Source organism: Gobio gobio (assembly GCF_949357685.1).
Source record: "Gobio gobio genome assembly, chromosome: 13".
Classification (NCBI taxonomy): domain Eukaryota; kingdom Metazoa; phylum Chordata; class Actinopteri; order Cypriniformes; family Gobionidae; genus Gobio; species Gobio gobio.
The window spans coordinates 54,723,885-54,746,786 of NC_137106.1; the positions used below are offsets into that span (position 1 = coordinate 54,723,885).

At 36.3% G+C, this 22,902-nt stretch overlaps 2 protein-coding genes across 3 annotated transcripts in view; both read left to right on the forward strand.

The window, feature by feature from the left end:
* Positions 1 to 11: 11 nt before the first annotated feature.
* LOC307136622 (uncharacterized protein) lies at positions 12 to 17,586 on the forward strand. Its single transcript, XM_079833812.1, has 8 exons — positions 12 to 26; positions 11,325 to 11,388; positions 11,754 to 11,816; positions 11,928 to 11,987; positions 14,118 to 14,186; positions 14,608 to 14,667; positions 14,750 to 14,958; positions 15,823 to 17,586. Exons 2-8 carry the CDS (start codon positions 11,355 to 11,357, stop codon positions 16,006 to 16,008), a joined length of 681 nt encoding a protein of 226 aa, XP_079689938.1. The 5' UTR covers positions 12 to 26; positions 11,325 to 11,354; the 3' UTR covers positions 16,009 to 17,586.
* Positions 17,587 to 22,409: 4,823 nt separating this feature from the next.
* LOC307135765 (NACHT, LRR and PYD domains-containing protein 12-like) overlaps positions 22,410 to 22,902 on the forward strand; it is a 60,222-nt gene continuing 59,729 nt past the window's right edge. The window contains exon 1 of one of the 2 annotated variants that reach the window (XM_079832410.1): positions 22,410 to 22,662. The gene's annotated coding sequence lies outside the window, so the exon portion shown is untranslated. The remainder of the gene's footprint in view (positions 22,663 to 22,902) is intronic. The other variant, XM_079832411.1, reaches the window with a different exon arrangement.

Consider the following 22,902-nt stretch of genomic DNA (forward strand, 5'->3'; position numbering starts at 1 on the left):
GTGTGAGAGTCTCCGCAGCTTTCAAGGTAAATTAAAGTTGTATCTGGCTGGTGGGTATGCTCAAAAGAAGACCAACATTTGATGCAATTAAATTAAATTTTAGTTGACTTAAAAGAAACTTCTGTGAATTACTCACTCATGTCATTCCAAACCCATAAACTTCAAAACAAATGAAGATGTCTTTAAAGGGATCCCCTGGTGTTAAGACTTGTATGTCTTAATATAATCCAATCCAAATCCGATACTGTGCATAACAACATTATAAAGCATCATCAACTCTTCCTTTTGCACTATATAGCCATTCCATAGTTTAATGTGAGGTACAGATTAATATTTAGGTCATTAAATTTAAGTTCACGTGAAAGCTTCCCTCAGCCATTCTCCATTCAAACCGCGTGTCGCTTTCGGCTACGACAGTCAACACGATGAAACCCTCACCAAGATGATTCAATGTTGATGTTATTATGCTATTGCGGTTTCTAAATCGTGTTTACTTTCTTGATTGTATTGTTCTTCACACGCATGTTAACTGAAATTTTTAACTGTTAAAAGAAAAGGCTCACTAAAATATTGCATAGATAGATACACTACGCACCGATATATCTTCCCTTTGTGTTTTGAACTTCAATGCGGACGGAGCGCTGCGTTGTGACTGTGTTGCTTCAAGCTCTTCATCCTGCGCACGGGATGTACGCACTTTGTGCCGCTCTGTATTGGAGCCTTTCATATTATAATACTTTTGCGCAATGAAAAGATTATTAATAGTCTCTCTTGTTCTACCCCATCTATAATAAGTTGCTGCCTCATTAAAAAGCTGTGCTAATTAAAATAAATGTTGAATGTTTCAGCGCGTTGTCACGAGAAGAGCATGTCCACATCAGGAGTTAAACTCTCACTACGTAACTTAGTTTAAGTTCATCGGTGCGTGATCAGAATCTTATATCATTTCAAACTAGGCTTCTGTACTATACATGTTTGATTCATGTTGTGTTTGGGACACAACTTTTAATGATGAGCCTTTTGTTTTGTAATTAGGCTCTCAAATTATATCAAATTTTGGTTTATCGGCCAATATACCTGTATCAATTATAAGCTTTTAGATATAAAGAATTATTGGATATCTGTATCAGCCTAATGTTCATAATGGTGCATCACTATTTTGAGCAACAACTACAAGTCGCCCCGTTATTTCAAAGAAACATTGTGATGTCTGTCAGCCAGTGTGAAAACCACATTAAGTCCTTAATGTCCTCAAAAGAACACTGATGCACTGACTGGAGATTGTTGGTAATGTCAGTGCAATAATGAATAAATTAACCATACTGTTATAAGAACAAAAATCGTTTTATACTTTTCAGTTTACATTTTAGTGCATGTTAATGTGTGTTGGTAACAGTGGCGGATCTAGAAAATTTTACATGGGGGGGCAAAGGGGTGGCAAGAGGTCTTGGCAGGGTGGCAGGGGTAGACGGTACATGGAAATCCCTATATGTGAATTGCTTTAACAAAACACAAAACCACTTTTAAACTACAGTACTTATTGTTTAATCATGCCCTTACACACTACAAAGGTTTTTAATTCACAACAGGAATAAGCCCAGTGTTCAAACAAAACAAAACAGTATAAAAAGCAAAATGAAAATATAAACAAATACCATAGGCTAATTGTGTCCAAGATGCAGTGGACTACAAATATACAACAGTGGACAATACTCAAGTTCTTATTATAATTAAAAACTTATAATTACAGTCCACAAATGAAATGACCCATCTTTTTTAGGAAAGCTTAAGGCGACTGTTGTTGTGCTTTGCAGCAAAATGTTTCAAAAACAGCGTTGTGTGTTTCTCAACATGTTACAGTGTTTACATGGTACAATTTCTGGTAAGCTACACTTTTTTGTTATTTCAGTTCAATTAAATTATTGTGATTTGATTTAATATTGACTCATTTGGATAAATATTAGGCACACAAGATGTAGCCTACCTAATCTCAAGAAAAAACAACTCACCTAATGCTGTAAACATACAGAGAGCCCTATCAGCTGGCAGTGTTATTTAAGGTTAAAAATAACTCAAATTACATATAATGCGTTTTTTATTATAATAACAACTTTATTTAATTATATAAATAAAAATATAATAAATATGTAATATGTAATATGGTACACTACACATATTTAGCAAAATACTCTCGACTATAGCACATTTCTAGCCAACGAATGTGCTATAGCCTAAATGGCTAAATCATTAAATCATAATCATTAAATGGCTTTCCTGAGGTAAATGTTGTGTGCCATAATTGTTCTCCAGTTGTTTTATTGACCCCTTTGTTAGATTGATTGGTCGATATTATGTATGAGGAATATACATTTAGGTAAGTTTTAGGCTACTGTTTCTTTCAACATTGTTCATTCGTGTTTATTTACTATTAGCTAGTAGAGATGATCGGTCCACGTGCAGCTAGGGATCTGTCACGTAACAAGCGCCAAAACGGCATTTATTGTTTGAATTTCGTAATAAAAGTGACAGAATCTGAGAGCTGAGATTTTTTTTAATATCATAAGTAACCTGCTTTGTCTTGTCTGTCGGTCTCCGTGTCCTCTTTGCTTCGCGATTTTTCTGTGCGTGAGAGCGTGAGATTTGGCAGTTATGGATACAATATTTTTATATTTTTTATTAAGCTGTTCTTGTCTTTACTAAAATCAAAATTAGGCTAATCAAAGGGAAGAGTGCTCTTAATTACGAATCACAACCGCTGATTTTGGCTAACGTAATAGACTCGCTGTTTTTGCTGCTGCTGAATCGTCTTTAGCATACAATACATTCATTACAAATGTAATTTTAAGTTAAACGTGTGTTTAAACTACACCTGGGGAAACTCACTTCACCTTCAGGGGCTCTGGGGCAGCTCAGTCTCTCCAGTCGGTTTGTAGGGCCACTGCCCCGCAGCAGACTCGCTGTGTGTGAGCCAGACTGAGCGAACGCCGCTCTGCACGCTTGAATCAGGGACGTAGCTAGTATTTGAGGGGCGGGGGGAGGGGTATTTTATGTATTTTAATTTTAATACATTTAAAATAAAAAATTAAATGGTTTACTTTTGGTAAATGTATTGGACATACTGGCGGGTTGTTTTTACAAGTACAGTTTTTGGATCATCAAAGTTAGGGGGGCAGCTGGGGGGGCAAGGCTCTAGAGTGGGGGGGCACCTGCCCCTTGCCCCCCTGTAGATCCGCCCATGGTTGGTAACAAGCAAATCTTACCCACTCCACCTTTCTCAGCTCCAGTGGGCGTCTCTCAGGCACACCATCATGGAGCCGGCTGGGGTGTTGATCCACCTAACACACAAGGTAAAAGAGCATTAATTACAGGGTATCTGCAGGTTTCACCAAGTCAAATTTAAGACTTTAAGACCTTTTCAAGACCATTATGAATTAAATTTAAAACCTATATCACGCAATTAAAAAAAAACTTACAAAAGGAAATTCAGAATCACAAAATTACTTGCAAAGCAAATTAATTTATTCAAATTGAACAAAGTATTAGTAAACTTGCACTTCCTCATAGCTCAATCCCACCAGGATTAATATACAAACACACTAGCGGTCAAATGTTTGACAACGGTAAGATTTTGTAATGTTTTTACAGAAGTCTCTTCTGCTCACCAATGCTGCATGTAAGAGCCATTATGCTTTATTTATATGTCTGTTGTAGTTCCACTGTTAGACACCGGGTGGAGTGTGGGTTTAATGGATATAGGTAGCCAGAGAGGAAGTGAGGTCAGGTGTAATGAGGGAAGCAAACAATTTTTGACCGTGTGGGGGGGTTTCAAAATGGCGGAGTGAGTGGTAGCACTTTTGCAGGCTCTGGTAGAAAGTTGCTTTTTAGTCCTTGAAATGTGATAAACTAGTGTGTCAACCCCTCTAGTAAACAGTTATTTAACGTTGTGTTAAAATCTAGTGACAAAACTAAGTCATCACATAATTCTGAGGGCTTTTTCCTTGTTTTTTGGAATCATGTCCGATCACAACTACAATTTGAATGCGCTCCACGAGGCATGTGACGAAGTTGACGTTGAGGAAGAAATGGAAGCAGAGAATCATTCATTTAAAGAAGACAAAATTAACAAGGATCATACGCCAGTGAAACAGCCGAATCCAAAGAAACAGAGGCACCGAAGAGAAACGGAGGACGCGAATACTGGCGCTGCAATTCTACATGCAGTACAGGCTCTGACCAGAAAAATGGATGAGCAGACGGAACTTTTGAAAAGCTTCGACAGACGTATTGAAGCTAACACAGCCGCTACAAAAGAAAACCGTGAAGAAATCTGCGTGCTTCAGAAAAAAATAGGAGGGCTTCAGAGAGAAAACAGCCTGCTAAAAGAAACTTGTGCAGAGCAAGCCCGCTACAAAAGAAGGTGGAATCTGAGGATGATTGGTTTTCCTGAAAAGGATGGAGAAGACACGAGAGAAGTTGTCATCGGGATACTGACAAGAGTTGTTCCAATGTCTGTGGAGCGGCTGCGAGACACAGTAGACACTGTTCACCGGCTGGGAAGGAAAGGCGACGCTGCTACCTCAAATAACACACCGAGAGCAATCATCATTCAGTTCGGGATGAGAACGGTGAGGGATGATGTTTGGAAGAAGTCGAAGGATGCGAGAGTGTGTAGAGACATGCACATTCGTTTCAAAGAAGACTTCTCGAAAGAAGACCGGGAGGCGCGTGCAAAGCTTTGGCCACTGGTCCAAGAAGCCAGAAAGACCGGTAAAAGGGCATTCTTAAAGGAAGGATACGCACTGATCGATAATCGGAGAGTGGACCCAAATTGAACACTCGTTCTGCTATCACTTGAATGGCTGTCGGAAATCCAGCCTGCACTTACGTTTGACTGAGAGATTTTATTTTTATTGTTTGGTTGACTTAAACGCTCCGATATGTAAGTATTAACAATACCAGCACCTTTGTTTTTTAAATGTCACCGAACATCCGAGCTTAAATATGTTACGATAGGAGCATACGTTGATAACTCCAATTTTTTTTTTCACGACAGCATAGGGCGGACACTGAATGTTTTTTGTTGTTGTTGCTGTTTACCTGTTTAAATATTATTAAAGCTGGTCATGTATATATGTATGAATGTGTATATACATATATATATGTATATATGTTTTGTCTGGTATGGTAGTTTATTAGCCTTTTGGCTGCCAAAATTAAGAAAAGTAGCCTACAAGAAAGGCGAAGTTGATTCTTGAGATAGTTGCTGTTCGGTTAAATAATCTTCCTTTTCTTCCTCGATTTTTTATGTTTTAGAGGGTTAGTGACACTAAATATGTTGATTTAGGACTAATTACTCATTCCTGCGCATCGTTACACTCTTTTGTGCATTGTTTATAGATTATATACTATCTAAATGTTGTCGTTTATTTAGTTAAATACTAGGGGGTTGAGAGATAATGTAAAACGTAAGGCTATTTTTCTTTTTTGTAAGGAGCAAAGAGCTAATTGTGTTTTTTTGCAAGAAACCCATTCAGCTGAGGCTGACACAAAATTTTGGAAATTGCAATGGGGAGACTCTATCTTTTTCAGTCATGGAACGTCACACTCAGCAGGAGTTATGATCTTATTAAATAGATTTCCTGGGAAAATTATTGACCATAAGAGTGACTCTACCGGCTATTGGTTAATGGTTGCAATAGAATTGAATGGCATAAACTACATTGCATTATGCGTGTATGGGTATAATAACAAAGCATAGAACAATAATCTCTTCTCATTCTTAAATAAGTGCTTAGAAGAATGGAAAATACTTTTTTCAACGAATAGAGTAATAATTGGGGGAGATTTTAATCTGGCCCCTGATCTTTGGCTAGACCGCCTACCATCAAAGAGACACTGCCACACGTTTGATGGAACAATAGTTGAATTGATCACAAAGGCCAATCTAATAGATTATTGGAGAATGAAAAACCCAACCAGAAAACAATTTACTTGGTTTAACCCATCTAAAAATGGCCAGTGCTCAAGATTGGATTATTGGTTAATCTCAGACAATATAGTGAATGAGGTAAACAGATGTGAAATCTCAGCATCACCCCTGACTGATCATTGTGTAATATATTTGACTCTTTCACCGGGTGGAAGAGAGAATAACATAAACTCCATATGGAAATTTAACAATACCCTTTTGGAAGATACTAAATTTTGTAATGCAGTTAAACAATTGGTTAAAGAAGTAAATGAATTGGAAATGTGTTTTATGAGTAAATGGGAATGGTTCAAATTCAAAGCTAAACAGATAGCTATTGAGACAAGTAAACAAGCATTAAGACTTAAAAAGACAAGACAAAGAGACATCATTAGTCATATCAATACATTGTGCAGTAAAGGTGATTTGACAGTGGAAGAGCAGACTGAATTGAACAATTTACAGTCCCATCTTGATAATATATATCTGGAAAAGGCCAAGGGTGCATTTATTCGTTCAAGGGCTCGCTGGATTGAAGAAGGGGAAAAAAACTCTTCCTATTTTTTTAGTCTGGAAAAACAAAGACAGTCAAAGAAAAAAATTCAGAAATTAAAAATCAATGATATTATTGTTGAAAGTCAAGAAGTAGTAAACAAAAAAATCAAAGATTTCTACTGTAATTTGTATAAATCACTTTTTTCTAAAGAAGATTGTTGCTTCTTCTTAAATAAGATTCAAGGGTTTAAAAAGACAATGGATGATAACTTTAAACAACTTATGGAAGATGAGCTAAGAATTGAGGAGCTAGACTTGGCAGTTCGACAGATGTCTAAGGGGAAATCACCTGGAATAGACGGGATAACTGTGGAGTTTTTATCCTTCTTTTGGAGTGATATCAGAGAAATGCTCTATAATGCCTATTTAGATTGTATATCAAAAGGTAATCTTTCTCCTACTATGAAACATGGTATTATCACTCTAATTCCCAAACCTAATAAAGATACATTTCTGTTAGATAATTGGAGACCAATTACTTTGCTTTGTAACGATTATAAATTACTGGCACATGTTTATGCTAATCGTCTGAATGAGGGATTATCATATATTATTGATGAGTGTCAATCAGCTTTCATGAGGGGTAGAAATATACATAATCATATCAGACTATTACTAGACATGCTTGACTATCGAGATATTATTGATACTGATGCCTTTATTCTATTTCTCGATTTTTACAAGGCATTTGACACTGTTGAACATGGCTTTTTATTTGAAGTATTAGATTTTTTAGGTTTTGGGAATAATTTTTGTAAAATAATTAAGATGTTTTATACTGACATATATAGTTCTGTGTCCCTGAATCCTGGTATAACTCCTAGGTTTGAGGTGCACCGTGGGATAAGACAAGGGTGCCCGATTTCTCCCAAACTGTTTATTCTAGCCACTCAATCACTTATCATCCTCATTAATCATAACCCCGATTTGCATGGAATCTCAATGTTTGATAAGGAATTCAGAATTAGTCAATTTGCAGACGACACCGTAATGCTTTTAAGGAATAAATTAATGATTGATGTTGCCCTTGATTCAGTTTCAATCTTCTCTAAAGCTTCAGGATTAACACTCAATATTAAAAAATGTGAGCTACTTCCCATTCACTCATCAACAGATTCCATCATATCTTCAATTGAGGTTAAATCTGAAGTGAAATATCTTGGAATACTTCTATCCAAAAATGCTATCAGAAGGGAAGATGTTAATTTTTCTAACCGATTAATTGATATGAAGAAATCCTTAAGTCGCTGGCTCTCCAGAGACCTCACTATATTCGGTAGGGTTACTCTATCTAAAACAGAAGGTATTTCCAAAGTAATATATCCATGTCACTCCCTGTATGTTTCTTCCGGTAATATTAAGAAAGCCAACTCAATTATTTTTCAATTCCTGTGGAAAAACAAAACCCATTATATTAGGAAATCACAGCTTGTTAAAGAGTATGATATGGGGGGTATCAAAGCCTTGGATTTTGAATCAATGTTTGGGACCTTTAAGATTAAATGGTTGAAAACATATCTATCACAGCCGGATGCAATGTGGTTTCACATTCCTAGACATATATTTAAAAAGGTAGGAGGGCTTGATTTTCTTTTGCAATGTGATTTTGAGGTGACCAAAATTCCTGTTAAATTATCAAAATTCCACAAACAAATTCTTCAATACTGGAAGATGATCTTCACCCATAATTTTTCTCCACATGAATCCACCTTATGGAATAATAGGGTCATTATGATTAATATGAAATCATTGTTTAGGTTTGATTGGTATGATAAGGGCATTGTGTTTGTGAATGATGTTATAGATGAAAATGGTAACTTTTTGGGACATGAAGCCTTCTTAGACAAATATAACATAAACTGTACTTATAGAGAATACAATAAGATCTGTAAAGCAATACCTGTCCCATTATTACAGTTAATTCGAAACACATTGTTGTATGCAATAAGAAGACCCTTACCAACTTTACCAAATTTAGTTATTAACAATTGTATCTTAGTTGACAGTAAATGTAATAATAAATATATTAATAATGTTTTGAAATCTAGGTTATTTTTCGATTATGACAGAGGATTGTGTGTACAGGTTCAGAATATGGGTGCATTGTCCATAGGAAAATCACATTTTAAATTTATTAAATGGCCCATTTCCCCAAAAGTCAAAGAGACTCACTTTAAAATAATTTATAAAACATATCCGGTTGCGGATTTTCTCAGAAAAAGATTTAAATTTGATGTAGACCCCTGTGCATTTTGCCAGATGACTGATGAGACTTTGGAACACATGTTCTTTTTTTGCCCCATGTCCAATAGCTTTTGGTCCGAACTACACAATTGGATATCACTTAAGATTGATAATATCCCTACTCTCACCTTGACACACATCCTCTTTTACATGGATAATTTAGATTCGTCAGTATCAGATTTAGTCAATATGATTATTCTTATGGGTAAATATCATATTCATTGTAGTAAGTGGAGATGTTCTAAGCCTTCTTTTGTTTGGTTTATAAATGATTTTAAATTATATTTTACCTCACTGAAAAAGATGAAATCAACTAAAATTGCCATAAAAATGTGTAGTGACATATCTAGGAAACTATTGTTTTGAATAATCTCCCTTTGTGTGTGCCGCTTCAAATGTTAACGTTAGTATATTTAGCCTTTTGCCATTGATTTGTGTTTTTAATTAGCCCCTTTTGTTTTGTTTTTGTTTTGTGGTTGTTTTCTGTTTAGTTATTAACTTTTGTATTTTGACAACATTTGTAATTACATGTATGTGTATATTCTCTTTCCCCTACGAGAGTTTTGTATTTTGCTGTTTTTTGTCAATAAAAAAAAAAATAAAAACATTTTTTTTGACCGTGTCAGGAGTGGGTATGAGGAGTACTATGTGTTTGAGCATCGTAACTGTGACAAATAAAGGTGATAATTGCAGTACTGGACTGGAAGCGTCATGTTTTGGATCCCACGCGTCAGATAACCCTACAACACCTCTAGCCTAAGTGACAAGATGTTCCTTTGTCGCTTCACTGCATTTATGTTATTAAAAATACAAAAAAGCTGTAATATTGTGACAGTTCTGTTGTGACTGTTCTCTATGTGAATATATAGTAAAGTGTAATTTATTCCTGTGATCAAAGCTGAATTTATCATTACTCTTTAGTGTCACATGACCCTTCACTAATCATTCTCATATGAGGATCTTATGATCAACAAACATTTATGATTAATATCAGTGTTGAACACAGTTGTGTAAAAAAATTTTTTAGGATTCTTTGATGGATAGAAAGTTCTAAAGAACAGCATTTATCTGAAATAGAAAGTAAAAAAAAAATATTTCTGAAGGATTATGTGACTCTAAAGTCTGGAGTAATGATGCTGAAAACTCAGCTTTGAATCACAGAAATAAATTGCATTTTAAAATATATTGAAATATAAAATAGTTCTTTAAAATTGTAAAAAAAAATTAAAAACATATTTCAACATATTAATAATACCTGTTAATAATTTTTTTATTTGTTTAATTCGTTCAAAAATAATAAGTGTACATATTTGGTTAAAATCGATTCCCTATTTTCGTTTTCGAAACTTGTGTTGGTTGGTCCGATCGATTGTGCAATCGATTTTCGAGCGTAAAGTGACAGCCCTAGTGCACGCCGATGCGCAAAAAGCCAGGCGTAAAAGCGTCATTTAAAAAAAAAAAAAAAACGCCTCGGGTTCGTTTTTTTATTTTGAAGCGGCGCGTTAAAAACTAGCCGACCAATGAGATCAGCGCTTTTGTTCACGTGCCTGGAGCTGCTGAAGTGACAGTTAAACACCACTTGGTGGCGCTCAAGCACAAAACGGTCTTGCCGAGCACACGTTGATACGACGAAGAAGTAGTAAGTAGACAAAGAAGAAGATGAGCTGCTAATGCTGCTTGCCAGTTAGCAAAAAGTGTGTGAATGGTTTTGGCCATATACATAATAGGTCTATGGTTTTGGCAAGCACGTAAATACTGTCTCTCTTCTTCTTCTGAGTGACAAGCATGTCAGAAGCGTAAAGTGCCGCAGCGCCACCTTGTGTACCGTGAGCGCTATCTACTGAATGTTCACGTTCAATCGGCGCATCGCCAGTGAAAATCGATTGGGTGTGAACACTCAAGACGCGCCGAAAAACGTCACGAAAAACACTGGCGATAAGCGCGTGCGATATTCGTCCCGGTGTGTGCAGGCCTTTAACGGCACTCTCAGGCTTTAGTAAGGCTTGGTGTAGTACAAAGAAATGGTCTCCGGTTACGGGTATAACCATGAGAAGGGGAACTCACAATGTGTCCTCTTTTATTAACTCGGTATACAAATTGAATAAAGACTATATTTGATTGGAGGTAAAAGCCATGGTCCATCGCCCATACTGGAAGTAGCAGTAATATTGGAGGGGAGGCTATAAATACATAGAGAAAAGGTCAAGTATATTTTAGTCTATCCCCAATATTACACATTGATCAGTGCACATATATAAGGGATTAAAAAAACAAACATGTAACATCAACCTTACTTGGTTGACGTATGAGAACAAGCACATTTGAGATTCTGGTTACCATATTTGATGTACACTAGTAGCACTGACTAATGTTTACATGCTTGTTTCTCTTCAAAAGACTAGGATTAAACCGCTTGATTCATATGCATTACTTTTCCAATTATGTTATTATCTTTTTGAAGTATGCAAGTTAGGAAGAAATGCCCTGTCAATTGAGGAACAGTAACCTTACAATTACAGAAATTACAAGTGTAACTTACCCACTCCTCTTTTCTCAGCTCCAGTGGGCGTCTCTCAGGCACACCATCATGGAGACGGTTGGAGTGTTGATTCACACACAAGGTAAAAGAGCATTAATTACAGGGATGAGGAAATCAGAAACACATTCACAGTAGGGCTGCATGATTAATTGAAATCAAACCACAATCGCGATTTGGTTTATGTGCAATTATGAAAGCTTAAATTTAAAAAAAAAAAATCCAGACTTGAGTTTCCATCTCTGGTGAATCTCTACTAGTAATTCGCGAAATGTATGCGAATAAGCATCTAACATATGTATTAATCACATTGTTATTACTGTTATAAGTACCATTTTCCTTCTTTGGTTTTATTATTTTCTGGAATTTCAATTAGCTACACATTTTTGTATGCGTTCATTTGTGTTAGTAACAAGTAAATCTTACCCATTCCACCCTTCTCCGCTCCAGTGGGCGTCTCTCAAACAGACTATCACAGAGCCAGCTGGGATACTGATTCACCTAACACACAAGGTAAAAGAGCATTAATTACAATATGATAGGGAGGAAGAAACCAGAAACATTATGCACAGCACTTCAAGAAAATCTAATACTGTATATTACATGATCTTTTCCAATCCATAGAACACACCTTTTCTGTCCTGAGACCCTTAGGTGATTGTGAACACCAAGGAAGATCACAGAGTAAGTAAATAAAATATAAATAAATAAACAAAAGAGAAAAACAACAACAGATAAATGTTCATAATGGTGCATCCCTCCCTATTTTGAGCAACTACTACAAGTCGCCTCGTCATTTCAAAGAAACATTGTGATGTCTGTCAGCCAGTGTGAAAACCACATTAAGTCCTTCATAGGGCTGAATGATTTTGGAAAACGATTTTTTTTTTTAAACCAATATTGCGATTTAACACGCAATTATTTTTTAAACTTTTTATCTTCTGTATTATTCAAAGATGAGCAATAAATCATTGTATTTTAATGGTGGGAATTTTTAGGCACCTCACGATCCCATTCCAAAACAATTCTTGAACTTTTTTCTAATTAATCTTATTAATAAAACTTACTTTTTTTTTAATTATAAGTACTTTTTAAAATAATTACACAAATTTCATTAAAACAATTGCATGTTAAGAATTTTAAATATATAAACTAATATAGCTTCAAAACATAAAAGCTAGTAAATAATAAAGAGGAACAAAAAACATTACAAGCAATGAACAAAGAGTGCTTTCAGTATTTAAGAGTATCTGAACTGTGAGTGATTCTCATTTTTACTGTTGCTTGATTATTAATAATTAAAGGGATAGTTCACCCAAAAATGAAAATTCTGTCATCATTTACTCACCCTCAAGTTGTTCCAAACCTGTACGAGTTTCTTTGTTCTGAACAGAAAAGATGATATTTAGAAGAATGTTTGTAACAAAGCAGAGCAACCATTAACTACCATAGTATTTTTTTCTCTACATTTTTGGGTGAACTATCCCTTTAACATAGACCGCGGGAGATCTGTATTCACACTAATGCACAGATCTCTTTTGAAATATAAGGTGTGGTTTGTCCTGTCGGTTTAATCCCTTCAAACATTACTGACTGTGTTTACATTAATTTTGCGTCATAAAAGCATTTTGAGACACGCATGCACGAGCACTCTTCACAGAGTGCGGCACGAGCATTTGAAACTGAAAGCCTTCTGTCAGTGAGTTTCCTATTTTTAATATACAAGCACACAGCACTCCAAACAACATAAATGAAGCCTTCGTAGAGCATTTGTAAGGAAAATATCAGCAAGCGAGAACACACTGTAAGTGCAACATCAAGCAAAGTTTCTCATAGCGCATATCCTGTGCAATGAAGCCCGCGAATGTCATGGTGATTCGCTTCAACCTTTCCGAACGTTATGAAATATAGACCCTTTTCACATTTCCGGGTTTCTCAGAGCGGAAGTCGTCATAGTTGTGTTAAATATTATTGCTGTGAATGAGAGAATACATTAAATATTTTTTTGTGTGTGCCCATTTGCTCACATAGCAAAAGAAAAACGCCACAGTAGTGATTTCACAACTTTCAAAAAGAGGGAAAAAATAGAGTGAGATTGATAACGGCAGTGAAAAGAGAGAAATATGTTCATTTTTACCATCACTCCCACAGACGCTGTTACTAAACACCCTTACAGCTGCGGTAACTTTTTTATTGTAATTGGATGCAAAAGTAATACAATACAAAGTATTAGTGTTATAAATGTACTTTTTTTTTTTTTAATGAAAATACAAAAAACGTTGCAGAATTTATGATATTGATGACAGTTAAAACGCGTCATCACAGTCTGTGAAAAGGGTCTATATTTTATGGTTCGAGTGTTGGGTGTGAGAGTGAGAGAGTGTGAGAGTGAGTGAGTTTCTAAAACACACGCAGCGCCATTGCACACCTGCAGTTAAAATCTATAGTATCAGTATAGTATGACCAACACAATATAAGATCGATTAAACAAACTGTTCTTTCCTGTAGGCATAACGTGCCAAGCTGATTCTGCAGACTGCTTTACTCTCGCATGTGACGTGACCAGACTCTAATCGCAGCCTTTGCGGTTACAAAATCGGGTTTTATCAAATTGCCCTAGTCCTTAATGTCCTCAAAAGAACACTGATGCACTGACTGGAGATTGTTGGGAATGTCAGTGCAATAATGAATAAATTAACCATACTGTTATAATGTGATAGTGAACAAAAATTTGTTTTATGCTTTTCAGTTTACATTTTAGTGAGTTAATGTGTGTTGGTAACAAGCAAATCTTACCCACTCCACCTTTCTCAGCTCCAGTGGGCGTCTCTCAGGCACACCATCATGGAGCCGGCTGGGGTGTTGATCCACCTAACACACAAGGTAAAAGAGCATTCATTTGGCATGAGGAAATCAAACATATTCACCATATTTAAAGACAATCTAATACTTTATATATATATATATATATATTACATTATCTGTTCAATCAATAGTGCAAACCTTTTCAGTCCTGAGACCCTCGGGTGACCACCAAGGAAGAGAGCAGAGTATGTTATCAGCAGACTACCTACAAATTATATATTTTTTTACATATGAAAATCATGAGCAGCAGCTTACTTAAGTTTTTGCTTACCAAGTTCCCCATTTTGAGCTTCAGTGTGTCTCTTAAGCAAACCAGGAAAAGAGTGAAAGTGTCACATTATTTAGGGTGAAATGTAACCCAGACATGTTCCACCAAGGCAGAGGCACACGTGATAATATGTCTAACAATGAAAACCTCACAGTAAATTTTTACTTACAGGTACTTCTGGCGTGAGTCTGGAGAATACAGTCTCAAGTCTTGTAACAAATCAATGTACATGTAAGTCCTTCATCAATAAAAACAACAACAAAAATATTTACTCAAAGCTACATACCAAATGAAATGATCTTCTGTATTGCAGCTGTAGAAAGGGCGATTCTGGAAACGCTAGAGAAGATGGACATGAAGATAAACCACCTGACTTCACTGGTCCAGTCTCTAGTGGGAAACAGGCGCTTTTTACCCCAAATCCAGAATGATGACGAGGATGGCATCTTTCCACTTGTGTCTGTCGAAGATCTAGACAGGCTGGAACAAAGATTATTAGACAGAGGGTTTATGCAGAGAATGGTAAGAATCATGGGAATTCTCAACTACTATTGAAATGTATGTGTATGTGTTTGTGCATGTTTACACACTACATGTCAAAAGTCTAAAATTTAGATTTTGTATTTTTAAAGTTTCGTATGCTCACCAAGGCTGCATTTATTTGATCAGAAATACAGCGAAAACAGTAAAAGTGAAATATATTAATTTCAAACAACTTTTCCATTTGAATATATTGTACAAAAGTAATTTATTCTGATCAAAGCTCAATTTTCAGCATCATTAATCCAGTCTTTAGTGTCACATAATATTCTAATAAGCTGTTTTTCTACTTGGTTATTAGCAATAATTATTGGTGCTCAAGTATTGATAATCGTTCTTATTATCAATGTAAAAATTGTTTTTGCTGCTTCATATTTTTGAGGAAACAGTGTTCGTTATTTAGAATTCTTTGATGAGTAGAAAGTTCAAATAATCCTCTGTAATGTTATAAATGTGTTTTATATTTGTTAGAATTGTTACTTACCCTAAAATGTTGAGTGGTAGTTTTCACAAAACTGAGAAGCAACATTGATAATGATCAGAAAAGTTTCTTGATCAGCAAATCAGCATATTAGAATGATTTCTGAAAGATCATGCATTTCTGAAAATTAAGCTTTGAAAAAGCAGGAAGTACTTTTCAAAATAGAGAACAGTTCATATAAATAATATACTATAACGTTTTTACAACATGGATCAAATCAACTCAGTCTTGGTGAACATGATTAGACTTTCAAAAAAATTACGAAAATATTAATTATTCCAAACTTTTGACAGGTATTAGTGTTTAGTACAGTACAGAAGAGGTCCATCTTTATGCTAAAATATGACTTAATGTACCTGTTGAAGGTGAACAGATTATCCATCAGTGGCGGGCCAACAATGAAGAAGACCGTATGGAGAATCTGCTTCAAGGTCTTCACCACCAATGTCGCCCGCCAACTGAACTGGTGCGGGAGAGGAGACAAGCGAGGCATTAAGAAATCGAACATCGGCTCACTCTTAATAGGCAAGTTCAAATGCTGTACAGAATAGATTAGATTTAATGGCGGGAAAATACAGCTTTAGTCAAGTAATTTCCCGCCATTAAATCTTTGGCTAACATTCATATATTGAGTCAACTATAATCAAACATGTGGTAACACCAAACAGCAATGTGCATTTACGAGCATTTATTATATGTGCATTTATCTAGCACATATAATAGTCTGTTAAAGGGGTGGTAAAACACATTCTTTTGAAGGCTTGATTGTGTTTGTGGGCTGCACTGTAACGTGTTCATGCTTTGTTTTTAAAAAATTTCAATATTTTTCATATATTTGACCTTTATTCTACACTGCTCTGTCCCTCCTTGTAAATCGGTCTGATGGTTTCCGGGTTGTATGAAGCCAGTCCCTCATAAATACGCGATGGGCTCTGATTGGTTAGCTGGCCCAGTGTGTTGTGATTCGCTAACCGCCTAGTGTACGTTTGTCGGAAACGTCACGCCCCTTTACCGGAGGCTGTGCTTTGGTCAGTATTAGAAACAATGGCATCAATAAAACCATATGAGCCCGAATCAGACCCAGAACATTTGAGTGAAGATAATCGAGCAGAACCTGTTCAGTCCTCAAGAGTAAAGACTGCGGATCTATAGTGATCGCTACTGAATGGCACTGTTACTTTTGTATTTTTAGAATGATTACAGCCAAATATCTGTCGCAAGAACTAACCCAAAACAAACACTAAGCACTGGCTTTAACTAGTAAGTTAGCCAAATCACACACAGAACCATGTTTAGCATGCCTGTAGATAAACAATACATAAACGCTCTAATCAAAGAATCATTTACACTAATGCCGAGTTAGCTGTTGAGATTTTAACGTCAGTGTTTGTAACGTTAGGTGTTCGTTGGATAACGTTAAGTATGAATGAGCGTTTAACAGACTGGTTTGCAGAACAGCGCTGTCATCTGTTTACTTCCTTGCTACAACGTACAATGTATTACAGGAAAACACATCGATGAAAAATAAATCAGACTTGCAGGTTGTGGCCCGTAAACAGCTTCTGTTTGTAAATCCAGCTTTCAGGACAAGCCGTTGTGTGAATCCTGCATTGAACTCGCGAAGATTGTGGAAGCTAATTCCTCCGTGAAATCTGCTGCGGGAGCCGCGAGGCCGTCGTGCATGAACCGCGGCGCATGAATTGCAAATACAGATGAATATTGTCCATTATGTCACATTTTCCAGTCTTCTCCTCCGACCCTGTCTGTCTCGTGCTTTACGATGGGCAGCATATATCTGCGACCTGTTACCCTCTGTCTCAAACACATGTGCATATAACATGCTGTATGTTAAACGCTCTGTTGCAGAACATCACTCAGATGTCTGCGCGACGTGCGTGTGCTATCTGGGCAGTAATTATTGACCTTATTCTGAATAAGACTATATTCTGATTAAAGTGTTTACATGAGTTGCTTTTGAGAATATTCTGTTTATGTTCCCATTTTACATGTTATAGAACATAGCTTGATTACCTTGACGGGTCTATTAAAATTCAATGGGCTCAGGTGACCGCTGTAACTTTACCTGCGGGTGTCGCTGTTGGACAGTGTTCCTTTATAAAAACCAGTGATTTTTATACTTTTTAATGTGTGTATATATATATGTATGTGTATGTGTATGTGTATGTGTATGTGTATGTGTATGTGTATGTATATATATGTGTGTTATTTATTTATATATATATTATTTATATATAACGTTTTATTTTTGTAATGTTATATACAACCCCAAATCAGAAAAAGTTGGGACAGTATGAAAAACGCAAAAAAAAAAAAAGTGATTTCTAAATTTACTTTGACTTGTATTTCACTGCAGACAATATGAACACAAAATATTTCATGTTTTGTCTGGTCAACTTCATGTCATTTGTAAATATGCATCCTTTCACAGCGGCTCCAGTAATACTATATATGATTACTTATAGATTTATATATTAGACTTGACACGTTTGAGGAACTATAGGTAATCGTGGGATCTGCTTCTTTCTGCCTCAGCTCTTCTTGGTAATATTCCTGGTTTTTGTTCTTTTCATATTTCAGCTGCATGATTTCTACGCGAGTATCTTCCTCTTCTGTTTCGCATGTACAGTCAAACCAAACATGATTCAGACAGATATATAATGTTCACTAGTGTGTGTGGGACACTATAGTTCATTTATGATGTGAGGAGAGCAAAATACAGTAAACTGTGACATATTATACCCAACAGAGTGTGTCTGCTTCCTGAACAATGTTAGGAAGAGTTCCAGAGTTTAGGAGCTAAATAGGAAAAGGATCGACTGCCTGCCGTTGATTTGGATATTCTCTGTATGATCAACTGGCCAGAGTTTAGAGAGCGCAGTAGACGTGATGGAGGATAATGTGTTAAGAGCTCGCTCAAGTACTGGAAGTACAAGTTCATACTTCCTGGTTCTAGTAAGAACTGGAGCTGCTGTGTTTTGGACCAGCTGGAGTTTGTTTATTAGTCGAGCAGGGCAACCACAATACAATTACAACTATAATAATCTCAGCTCATCAATGACTCAACTCACTGTTCAGCATTTTGCATTGAGAGCATGTGCCATAATTTAGATATATTTTTAAGATGGTAGAAAGCAGTTTTACAGATGCTAGAAACGTGGCTTTCAAACGAAAGATTGGTATCAAAGAGCTCACCCAGGTTCCTCACTGACCAGAGGACTGGACAGAGTAGCCATCAAGTGTTAGACAGTATTCTAGGTTACTACTTGTGCAGCTTTTTTGTCCAATAATTAAAAATTCTTTTTTTTTTCAGAATTAAGTTGTAGGAAATTACTGGTCTACTATCATTTACTCATCCTCAAGTTGTTCCAAACCTGTATGAATTTCTTTGTTCTGCTGAACAGAAGGAAGATATTTGGAAGAATGTTTGTAACCAAGCAGATCTTGGCAGTCTTTGACTACAATAGTATTTTTCCCACACTACGCTACTCAATGGCTGTCGAGATCTGCTTGGTTAAAATGCTTGCCGATATCTTCCTTCGTGTTTAGCAGAACTAAGAAATTCATACAGGTTTGGAACAACTTGAGCGTGACTAAATGATGACGGAATTTTTATTTCTGGGTGAAAATGAAATCTATCCCTTTAAATGTTTGATCTTTAATTGCTAATGTGACCTTTGACCCCACAGACTGAACTAAATGAAGCATTGCTTGGTCATTGGTTGAGCTAAACTGGTATTATCTGATTGTGTTCTTAAATCTAACAGTTGGTTGGTTGATTGAATCCATTACATCCCTTTCTATCAAAGTTATCTGACATTATCAAGATTAATCTGTTCAGTTTAACTCTGAGTTCTTGTCATATTTTACCATCTTCTAAACTATAGTGAATAAACTGTGATAATGTTGAAGGTGTCTGAATAAATGTTTGTTTGACTGTAAGTAAACGTATATGCACCCAGAAACCAAACTCCTCCCAGAAGGCAGTTAGCCATGTTCTGATGTTCTGATGATGTCTTTTCTGTCTCTGGGACTGGCCGGTTACGTTCTTCATCTTCACTATCCTCATGTTTATTCATCTCATGGCGCTCTGATAGATGTCCTCCTTTGGACTGATGCCTAAATAATTTCAAATCTTGTTTTCAGTAAATAAGCCTGAACTGCTGATGAAGAAATATGAGACGTCTGATCAGACTCTTGACAACTGGCACATCTTACGAAGTTCTGTCCCAGTGTTTTTGCGCATGTGCGACTAAGAACCGACTGTAGGTGAATCTGGACTGCCTCTTTACTGTCAATGTCATATTACAGCTCCACAATCACAGGAGCTCACACACCGCATGTGAACTGCCCACAATATTACTGTGATGTGGGTGATAATCGGCCATTACTGTACAGCAAAGCCTGTCTGGCTCCAGAGGTGGCCATGAGAAACATGAACCTGTCCATCTCAGTCCAGGGTTTCTGATCAGAGGATCAGGCAGAATGTTTGAGATGAAGTTGTTTTGGAGCAGCACTGCCATCTGCTGTCTACATGTAGCCTGTACAGTCTCAAATCATTCATCAATGCAGACCTCAAACACATTAGTAGAGTTTTAATGCTACAGAAAGAGGTCTTTATTGGATAACTAACACAGTTTAAATATATTTTCCAAAGACACTGGAAAATTTGGTTAGAAACAGTATGATTTAGTAAAAAGCATATTATGCCTATTCAAATTTATTAACATTATGAATTTATTCTTGAAATTTTCATGGCGCTAAAACTTTGTCTGCCATTCTCTTCTGAAAATAAATAAATAAATACAGACTTTACATCTGGGGCCGGTTTCAGAAAGGAGGTTAAGTGGAAACTCTGAGTATGTTGACCCTGAAATGAGGGAAACTCTGGGTTTTCTGTTTCAGAATGGGAGGTATGTCAAACCTGAGAAAGCGGGGTAAGTCAAGCCGGTTTCTGAAAGAGAGGTCACTTATACTCAGAGTCAGTTACCAGGGTCAGTCTTACTCTGTGAACATAACCTGGTCTGGAGCAGGTTTTCTTCAGTAAACCCAGAGTTTCTTTCAGTCTCCTCCCCTTTTTAAAGCGCCAGCGGTGTTTAAATACTTTATTAATTCATTCAAATGTCGCAAATGATTTTCTTACTGAGTATTTTGATCATATTTCAAGTACAAATATCAAAAAATTATAAATTTAATCTAAAGTAAGCGAAGTTTCCTTTCAACAGTGTGTGTGTGTGTGTGTATATTTATATATGTATATGTGTGTACGTGTGTGTGCAGAATTATTATTTTTAGTCATCTCATATCCTGAAGTACATTTTGCTGAGATGGCCTAAAAATTTCCTCCCAAAACTTCCTGGCAGATTCTGGAAGATGAATTCTTCAAACTGTGGAACACGAGGATGTGATGCTGGTCCTTCAAGAGTCACTCTCAGCCCATCTGTATATTTTACAACACTTCAGCTTGTGATTTTATTAAGTGAGGGTGATTTTTTAGGACTCTTTACCTGACTGAAGTCTCTGAGATCCTGACACCTTCACTTCTGGAGACTCTGGGTAGGTTCAGTTCTGGTGGCGCTGGAGACTAAAGGGTTCCTGATGGGTTCACTCTTCATTCTTCACCTTAATTCTTCATTCTTTTGCAGTCTTTTCTTCTCTACCTGTTTTTGTCTGATCCTGCTGAGCATTTCACTGTCCAGTGGTCATGCCTTAACTGCAATGTCTAGTAATCATTAGTATTGTGTCCTTCTCATGGGCATTTAATCATCTTTAACACTTCAGTCTGAGTTAAATCTCTTTTTTGGCTCATTTTATCTGTAAAGGAAACGCCTAATGATTCTGCACACCTGAATATAAGGTGCTTTTCATTTCCAGCCTTCATGAACAATTATATATCACTTATAAATTATTAAATACTACATTAATAGTAGGTATTAATATTAATGTGGTTTGTAATTGGTAAAATGAAATGAACATCAACATGCCTAATAATTCTGCATGCAGTATGTATATTAATATATAGGCTATAACTTTTTCTTGCTCAAGACACATTAGAGAAAGTAATAAAATCCTTAAAATGATTTTTATTAAAATCTAATACTCTTTATTTCATATTTGAAGTGAATCATTCTGAGGTTCTGAGAAAAAATAGCTTTTGAATTGAATCAGAAATCTATGAATCAGTTTAATGAAGTCTAACCATCCATTGCAAGCTAATGCTGTCCCATCAGATTCTGTGCAGTTTGGTCATTAAACTCAAACACAAGTCAATAATCCTCTGACTGACGTGAGAGCTGTGGATGGCATCTCTCCTCTTTCATCAGGACAGACTAACTTTAGTTTATCAGTCCACAGCATTTATATACTCCACTTCCTCATATGAAGCTCTCGCTTTCACTCACACCAGTCCAGATAGTTTCATCATTTTGTTTAGCAATTATATTAACTTGTTCCATTGTCCATTGTATTGTAATATGTATTGGTATAAATACAGTGAAGAACTTGTTCATTTAGTTTGGAAAGTTAATTAGTTCACTAGCCTGTTGTAATTCAGCAACAATGAGGGACACATGTTATATGATTCATTATAATACATTATTTAATAATATAAGGCTTATGGATCATGATGTGGCCCATGAAGCATAATGCAGGTTTATGTGATGAATGTATGGAAGCAGAAACTGTAGAACATGGCCATTGATATTTTTAATGAAACCGAATTTAATGTAGGAAATGAATACAAATCTCATGATTCCAGGCATTTACATTATCCAGCATCTTGGAGATCCAGAAACAGGAGAAATTATCAATACTCTGCTGAAATCATTAGGTTAAGCGGTATTAAACATCTGGAAATATGTTGAGTATGTCGCTCCATTACAGTAGATGGCGATATGAACCTGTTTAGCTGCTTCACAACCCGCAGGTTAAACCCACAAAGAAGACGAAAACGAAAGTAATAAAGTTAAACACGTAAGCACAGAGAACTGCTATGGCGATGATCGTCAGAATGAGCAGTAAAGGCTGTTAATCTTGTCCAGAGGCAAACACACAGCAGCTGAACGACACGGAGAGCTTTACCACAGACTGGACTCTCCTGTGGGATTACACCACACAACCAACAAACCTCCAGGAAGAGGAAATCATGCTTCAAACACTGCTAAACTCTCTTCTTACTGCACAGGACTGTAAGTGTAATACTTGTCTGATTACAGTTATTTGGGGGAATAAATAGAAGTCTCATAATGTAAACGTGATTTGATGTTACAAAAGACCTGTTCTTATTCCGGGAGTTTTTTATAGTCTACCCCGAACAGACTGTCATAAATGAGGCCTACTGGAATTATTTGAAGGCCCGCGGATGTTGTCGTCCATTTTAGGATGTTGTTGTTGTTGTTAGTGTGTTGTTTTTGTGGGGTTGCCAACTC